The 8673-nt window shown below is 35.7% G+C and overlaps 1 protein-coding gene across 2 annotated transcripts in view; it reads right to left on the bottom strand.

Annotated features, from left to right (window-relative positions):
- LOC107665010 (small conductance calcium-activated potassium channel protein 2-like) overlaps nucleotides 1-1738 on the bottom strand; it is a 24709-nt gene extending 22971 nt beyond the window's left edge. For both annotated transcript variants that reach the window (XM_016455735.1, XM_016455736.1), the window contains exon 1: nucleotides 1638-1738. In XM_016455735.1, coding sequence (XP_016311221.1) covers nucleotides 1638-1676 — 39 coding nt within the window. In that variant the 5' untranslated portion in view covers nucleotides 1677-1738. The remainder of the gene's footprint in view (nucleotides 1-1637) is intronic.
- Between the last annotated feature and the right edge of the window lie 6935 nt (nucleotides 1739-8673).

The raw sequence follows: 8673 nt of genomic DNA, 5'->3' as shown, positions 1-8673 counted from the left end.
GTCTATGGGATTGACTCCCTTTTGGAGCCAGCCTCTAGCGGCCAGTTGATGAATTGCAGTTTTAGTCACTTCCGTGTTGGTTTCACACGAGAGAGACTGGAAGGTTGCCGCTTGCAAAAAAACTATTCTGAAGACAGTCGATTCCCTTTAGAGACACATTTACATAAAAAAAACATCCGCGCCGCGTTTTGACTTTGAAACGTGCAGCGCACATTTTTATTCAATGGCATCACTGCCTTTTGAAGTTTAATCCAGCTGTATTGCGATTCTTGTCTTTCCGTCCCCAACTGTAAGACCTCTTTAACTTACTATAATTAAGACTTTTCTTATAGCTACCATTTAACATATTTACAACTTTTTACGGCCTTAAATTTGATACAACTAAATTGAAGACCGCGGTATAGTCCGTCGGGCAGGGTGATACAGCCTGACTGGAAAACACAATAGCCCCGGAACGTCGGGCTAGCGATTTTGCGAGCCCTGCTAAAATGACACACTTTCTTAAATGAAAATGTATTTTAGATAACATTTTGTCAAAATGAAAACAATCTGACAACAGAAACTGTTTACTTTAAATAAACAAAGCTGTAAGCAGGAATATAATCCAATATCACTATCAGTTTGTCACTACTAGTACTATCACTTTTCAAAACTGGTCAACTGTTTGGGTGGAAGAAGCATTAACATTATCAATGGACCCCAGGGACAAATAGTGAAATGATTTGAAAGAATTTGTATAAATATAAAAAAGCTGTAACCGTGAAAGCATGGGAACATGCAACGTTTCTTTACAGTGTTTGGAAATTAGTGAATATTTTTTACGTAATTGTATTACAGATCAGTAAATGCGGCAAAATACTTGCGATAATGCTTGTGAAGATGATACAAAAAGCTTGCTCACAATAATCTCACATTATTAAATTATTTCTGAATTGAATTTTTATTCTGAATTTATACTGTTCTAATTTTCGTGGCAATAAGGATCAGTTTCTGTTATCTAGCTGCTGCTGCTGGGCTGACACAATGCCAACTCATTTGCAGAGACCTACTTCTGTAATGTCATTTTCTGATAGGCAGCGCACAACGTAGACCCACATTCTAACCGACTAGACATACACCAATGGATTAGAAATGAGTAATGACAGCTGTTTGAAAATACATATGCAAACATATCAAACATGCACTGCTGATAGGCATAGTTAACCATTACGTAATTGTATTACAGATCAGTAAATGCGGCAAAATACTTGCAATAATGCTTGTGAAGATGCTACAAAAAGCTTGCTCACAATAATCTCACATTATTAAATTATTTCTGAATTGAATTTTTATTCTGAATTTATACTGTTCTAATTTTCGTGGCAATAAGGATCAGTTTCTGTTATCTAGCTGCTGCTGCTGGGCTGACACAATGCCAACTCATTTGCAGAGACCTACTTCTGTAATGTCATTTTCTGATAGGCAGCGCACAACGTAGATCCACATTCTAACCGACTAGAGATACACCAATGGATTAGAAATGAGTAATGACAGCTGTTTGAAAATACATATGCAAACATATCAAACATACACTGCTGATAGGCATAGTTAACCAAAGCTAGTTGTGGAACCACCTGGAAACCATATCTGTCACATACCTGGTTTTGCTGGTTTAGCTGAACCTCGGTAGAGATCATGTTAAATCCAAATCACTGCTTGAACCTCCAGCCTCCTCAGCATAACTCTTTTTTAGAGAATGAAAAATGTTACTGCACCGGGCTATACTGACTATATCTATGCAGAAACTGCTACTAGATACTGACGCTTAAACTGAGGTTACAAATAATACCATTCAGGACTAGAAAAACAAGTATTCAGGTCCCCCAAAAGTAAATTTCTATCAAGGTCCCTCATGTGAGAGTCTTTCACATGGCTTTCTGCTGACATGGCAACAGATCATTTATATTCTGTACAGCTTTTTGTTTGTCTCACTTTTAGGGTGTGTTTTCTACAAACAGACTGTGGGAACTTGTCCAAAAGTACAGTCTTGTACTGTCTGTATCCTTTTAGGAACACTCTGAATATAATTTAATATACTATAATAAATACTACAAAAAATATTTCTAATAGGGCTAAGAATTTGTTTAAAGAAAGTATAATCTATAAAAATATATGTTTTATATCATCTATATTTTGTTACAAATGCATATATTGTGTCAATATGGTTTCATAAAAAGTTGAAAGAAGTAATACATGGCAAATTGTTACAGGTCGGGAAGACTGTAAGCAGTAATAAACTTGAGATTAAATGAGAGAGAGAGAGAGAGAGACAAGAGTTAGTTGTTTCCTTAACGGTCCTCTTTGTTGTCTTTTAATACACATATGTATTTCAGAGTCAGTAAGACACTTTGAATCACAAAATGATTCATAAACATGTTGGAAAAAAGTAATACACACTGTATAGATACTTAAAGGGTTAGTTTACCCAAAAATGAAAATTCTGTCATTAATTACTCACCCTCATGTCGTTCTAAACCCGTAAGACCTCCGTTCATCTTCGTAACACAAATTAAGATATTTGTGATAAATTCCGAGAGCTCTCTGACCCTCCATAGACAGCAATGTAATTACCACGATCAAGGTGCAGAAACGTAGCAAGGAGATCGGTAAAATAATCCATGTGACATCAGGGGTTCAACCGTAATTTTACGAAGCTACGAGAATACTTTTTGTACGCAAAGAAAACAAATAAAACGACTTTATTCAACAATGCATCATGCGGATAAGTTATCTACGTTGTTTACGCTTTGATTTGAACGAAAACAACATATATCCGCATGACGCAGCTGAAAATGGCATACGCTGTTTACGTTCAGTGGATATTCTCCAAAATGGCACCACTGGAGAAAAATCGTTTTGAAAGTGATCACAACGAATCGTTCCTCTGTATCATTATCGTTATAGTTGTGATGTGAACTATGCTATTCTTTAATATTGAGAACGATTTTTAGAACTATATCTTTATCGTTATCTTTATAGTTATCGTGCTTGGTGTGAACGGGCCTTTATGGGTTTAGAACGACATGAGGGTGAGTAATTAATGACAGAATTTTCATTTTTGGGTGAACCATCCCTTTAAATCAAATCACAATAAAGAAATAATGATAGCAACCTTAACCAAATGTACAGAAATGCCCTAATTCTTACTCACAACTGGCCTGAATTCAGGTAAGTATCAAACAACTGAAGTGAGTATTTCAGGCAAGTGATACATGATTAAACTTTTCTATGGCATACTGTAAGTGTCTTAAAATTATTAATAAAATAAATAATCAATTGAAACAAATTATTTGGACATTAAAATATGTAAATTACAGTTTGGTAAAACTACAGTTCAATTAATTTAACTAACCTTGAGATTAAATGAGAGAGAGAGACAAGAGTTAGTTGTTTCCTTAACGGTCCTCTTTGTTGTCTGAGGATGCACTGCAATCGTCACGGTGACTCTACTCTCTCAACTGCCACCCAGAATTCAGAAAATGCAGCTGAACTATTCGGTGCATACTCATCATATATTTAAGTAATTAAAATAAAACTTATATATACACATACATGTAAATAAAAAAATGAAATATATGTAAATAATTTAATTTGTGACCCAAACTATATGTAGGGTGGTCACACTATTTTATGAAAAAAGTAACCTAACCATCACTGTAATAGGAAGTCTTGATCAAAAAACCAGGTCTTAACTTCATTATACACAATGTCATTATGTTCTATGAATTATTATGGATTTGTAATGACAGTGGGTTGGAAAAGCAAACATGCAGAAGAACAGAAAGCCACTTAAGGCCCATTCACACAAAAAAAGGATAATTATATTAGCGTCCAAAGCGCGATACCATTGTGTTAATATTAGGCATGTGCTGCAGTTATGTTGTCTGCCACTTTAAAAGCTCCTGCTCTTTAAAGCAGGATGGATTCTGATGTTTTTATTATTCATCAGCAGGAAAAATTGTTCTGAAAATGATTCCAACAATATTGTTCCTCTGTGCCTTTATCGTTATAGTTGTGGTGTGGACTCTCAGGCCTTTACTATAGGAAAACACACACACTTTGGAGTATATTTGGAGACCTTCTACTTCAATATAATGTCTCTGAAATACTGTAGGCTATTTGAGCTAGAGAGAGAAATATATCTATTGTCCTTGTACCACTTATGTGTACCTATACTACTTTAAAATACAATGGAATAATAGAGACATAATAAAACAGACCCAGAGGTTCAGAACTGATTTCCAACAAACAGTGACTGTCTCTCTGATGAAAGAGCTCCAGGGATCAATTGCAATACATAGCAAAGCTCCTGTCAAAACTTCCACTCTTTCCAAGGCCAGCATGGTCTGCCAGTTGCCAAATGAGCTCTTTTTTCTATCAATGTCCAGAGAGAGCCAGTAGTCAATTGTGTTATTAGTCTTTCTTCCTGGAAATGTTAAAAGGTACAATATACTAACATCTGTTCCCCCCCAAAAAATGACATTGAATATTGACATTATCCTAAGGTTTAATCGATTTCAATATGCAATTTATTCCTGTGAAGGTAAAGCTGAATTTTCAATAGCATTTATTCCAGTCTTCATTGTCACATGATCCTTCAGAAATAATTCTAATATGCTGACTTGCTGCTCAAAAATATATAGAAATATATTAAATATGATTATTTTTTTGGAACAATTTAAAAGTCTTTACTGTCACTTTTGATCAATTTCAAAAAGTAGAAAAAAATTGAAATATTACTGATGCCTAGACAGACAGACAGACAGATAGACAGATAGACAGATAGATAGCTAGATAGATGTTCTAGTCACATTTAAATATATATATAGACTTAGATATATTATGCAGACTTCAGTATCTTGGCAAATCTCAGCACAGTTAGTGACATTGATCTATTCTGAAACTCCAGAGGAGGCACATTGATTACTGCATTTTTTAAGCAAAAGTCTCCATTTGCTCTCTATTTAATCACATTGCTGTCAAGAGAAAGAATTGGGACATTACAGAGATCTCATTTGATTTTTCTTTCCAATGGGATGCACCACAATGTAACTTCCAACATAAATGACAGCACAGCTGCTGTAACAACAAAGATGCACAAAGTTAGAAATTCTTTGCATGACCTTGAAGAGTCAGTTAAAACACAGCTGCATGCTCCGAGTGCAATTTTATGCTGATTTGGGATACGTCTACAAAACTGATCATATATCAGTCACAAAAACAACATCTGCTCATCTCCATTTTGATACAACATGCTAGGCCCGTACCACGTTGGAATGGCATTTTCATTGTCTCAGCCTCACAATTTTACATTTCGCTAATTTTCCGTATTAACCAATATTCTCTTCTGTGCATGTCAAAGCTGAAGGGCCCTTAAACTTCACCCTCCCCTGCTCCTTCATTCCCCTCTCTGCAAGCTTTGGTCCGTACAAATCCAATTTAGCAAATCTATTTTGACATTGAATTTGCACTCATTCAGATGTGGCATCGGACTCTCTGTTCCTCAGGTCTCTTTCTGTAATGAAATGTCTGCAGCAGACCTGGGAGCTGATTACAGATCCCACTATTCAAGAATATCTTTTCTAACTGCTCTTCATTATCAAAATGTGATCTTTACAACCAGACATCTTCCCTCGTCTTGTGTTGCATAAATTTGCACCTCAGGGCCCGTACCATGTAAGAGCCAAAATAAGAAAAACTCTGTGTGATTTGTTTCAGCCGTTGTGATTTTTATGTAGATTGAACCATGATAACTGGAGAAAGCTGTCAGTTAGCATCTCAATGCCAGTTGCCAGGCTGATGCAAGACCATGAGGGGTTTGTGATTAGAAACCTACAATTCTTTGCTTATGAGAACCACATAATTTTTTGAGCCAATCAAAGGAGCTGTAAATGCCATGTGACATTTCTGAATCATTCTGAATCATTCTGAACTCAAAAAATATTTAAGCATAAATTTCAGACATGTACCGGTATTTGAATTGCATATAAAATATCAGATTGAAACAAATTGGATTAATTGATGATAAATATATAAACCCCGTTGTGTATTTTAAAACATTTGGTTTATTAGTACTACTGCATGACTGGCATAAACCATGTAATCCAAATGGATAGAAATTCTATATGCCATTCAAATAAATAAATATTACATTTAGGCCTACATTTTTTAATAATGAATGTAGAGCTGCAATGCTGATGGCATCACACAAACACCCAGTCCCAAACACTTCACTAGCAACTTCCCTGAGATATAATAAGAAAAAAGTCAATTTCACTATTATTATTGCTCCCATCCCAAAACTCTGGTGTGCAACTCATCCTGCTACAGTAATACAGACAAAAATGATAAATCAAATCATACCTACTACATTTCTAAGTGAATGGACATGTTTTTTGCATGGCGGATGATAAAAAAGAACGTAGGCCTATCTTCTGTGAAAAGATGATTTTATCATCTGTGGAAAAAAATTATTTAAAAAAATTTACGTCTAGGCAGTAAGCAATAGCCTAGGAACAACTTAGTGGACAATTAGCAATAACCTAACAATGGCGTTGAAACTGGGAATACTGGCAAAACTGTCCGTCCAACTCCAGCATCATGAAAAGTAGCAAATAAACTTGATTTTTACAATGTTTCACATGCAGAACAGTTTCCTGCATTATTGGTTAAAAAGACTGCATTTACATCCTCAAGCAATTGACTTCATAACATAATTTTTATCATTTCCCAAGTGAAATTTAGTGTGCTATCACATAAATAACTGCAGGGGCTCTCATGGGCTAAAAGACAACAAGAACAAAAGAGGTGGAGACAAGATCATTTTTTCTGAATCAAAGTTTTTGGTAACACTATATTTGACAGTGTCCTTGTTACACGTTAGGTACTTAATGTAGTCATAACAGTAAATTTTGTATAATTACATGCAACTAACAATAAACCAACCGTATTCCTAACCCTAATCCCTAAATCGTTGTTAATTAATATTACTCCGTACCTAATATATAATTACATTGCAACAAGGGCACTTAAAATAAAGTGTAACCAAGTTTTTTTGTTGTTGTTTTCATCAGACTACAGAAAACAAGAGAATGATCAGATATTTAAAAATAGATTAATTATACCTCAAATAGCATAAGGTGTTTTAACTGGTTGGTAGCATCAATAATCCAAGATAATGTTAGTATGTTAGTTTCAGAGCATATTCTTTTATCAAAGGAATAGCTCACCCAAAAATGAAAAATTGCTGAACATTTACTCACTCGCAGGTCATCAAAGATTATGACGAGTTTGTCTTTTAGCATCACATGTGAGCCGTCAGAATGAGAGGCCAAACAGCTGATAAAAACCATAACAATAATCCACGAGTAATCCACACAACTCCAGTCCATCAGTTAACATCTTGTGAAGTGAAAAGCTGTGTGTTTGTAATAAATGAATCTATCATTATGGCATTTTAACTTTAAACCATTGTTTCTGGCCAAAATACGAGTCCATAATCCATAATAACTCTTTCTCTGGTGAAAAAGTCCATCCCCTGTTGTCCTCTCATATCAAAATCCACCGACATATTTGTTTAGAACTGTTTCCGCTTGTAAACTGTGCTTGATCTATGCATATTTCTCTCTTTATTCAAACGAGAAAACTTTTTCACTGAAGGAAGCTTTATTTGGATTATAGACTCGTATTTTAGCCAAAAGCATTGGTTTGAATTAAAAAACATCTTGATAGATTTGTTTATCAGTATAAACACACAGCTTTTCGCTTCACAAGATGTTAATTGATCGACGAGTCCTGTGGATAATTGTGATGGTTTTATCAGCTGTTTGAACTCATTCTGACGGCACCCATTCACTGCAGAGAATCCACTGGTGAGCAAATTATGTGAAGCTAAATTTCTCCAAATCTGTTTACCGATAAAGAAACAAACTCGTCTACATCTTGGGTGGCCTGAGGGTGAGGACATTTTCAGCATTTTTCTTTTTTGCATGAACTATTCGTTTAATAATCTATACTATCCCAGCAATAGGGTTTGACATAGTCTGACAATAGTTCCAGAAGGCACAAACACATACACACTGTAGGCATTGCAGAGCTCTCGGCCAGTTTCAGTTCGAATACACAGAGACAAGAGACCTCAGCCAATTATACTCTCCACAAATTAGCCTTGATTAAGCAGCAGAATGCCAGCTGCAGAGCAACAACACCCAGAGATTCTCCCTTCCGCCTGCTCGCTCATACTGAACCAGTCATTCCCTCAACATCCACGGCACATCCCAGTGCTTTCACTCCATCTCAAGAAGAAGCCTAACTGTAAACTCTGCGTAAATATTTACATAATTACAACCCTCCGTGGAGAGAATTCTGCATAAATGTGGTTTTCCTAAAAGAGCGATTTGTACAAACAGCTAAATGTTTTCGAGCTCCCAGGGTAATATTACTTCCTACCAATGCTGTGCATCAAACAATAAATTACATTATAAATTAATCCAACGCCACAGGTAGAACAATCACTTTTTTTAGAACAAGCACAATGCAGTCAAACACCAGAACCAGTCAAGCGGAGAAAGAAACAGAGACTGAAGCAAACAACGGGAAAGATTTATGGGAGATTTCATGGGAAGAGATCGCTGA

The sequence above is a fragment of the Sinocyclocheilus anshuiensis genome, unplaced genomic scaffold (assembly GCF_001515605.1).
Source record: "Sinocyclocheilus anshuiensis isolate Anshui unplaced genomic scaffold, SAMN03320099.WGS_v1.1 scaffold363, whole genome shotgun sequence".
NCBI classification, from domain to species: Eukaryota; Metazoa; Chordata; class Actinopteri; order Cypriniformes; family Cyprinidae; genus Sinocyclocheilus; species Sinocyclocheilus anshuiensis.
This window is presented reverse-complemented; position numbering and strand designations above follow the sequence as displayed.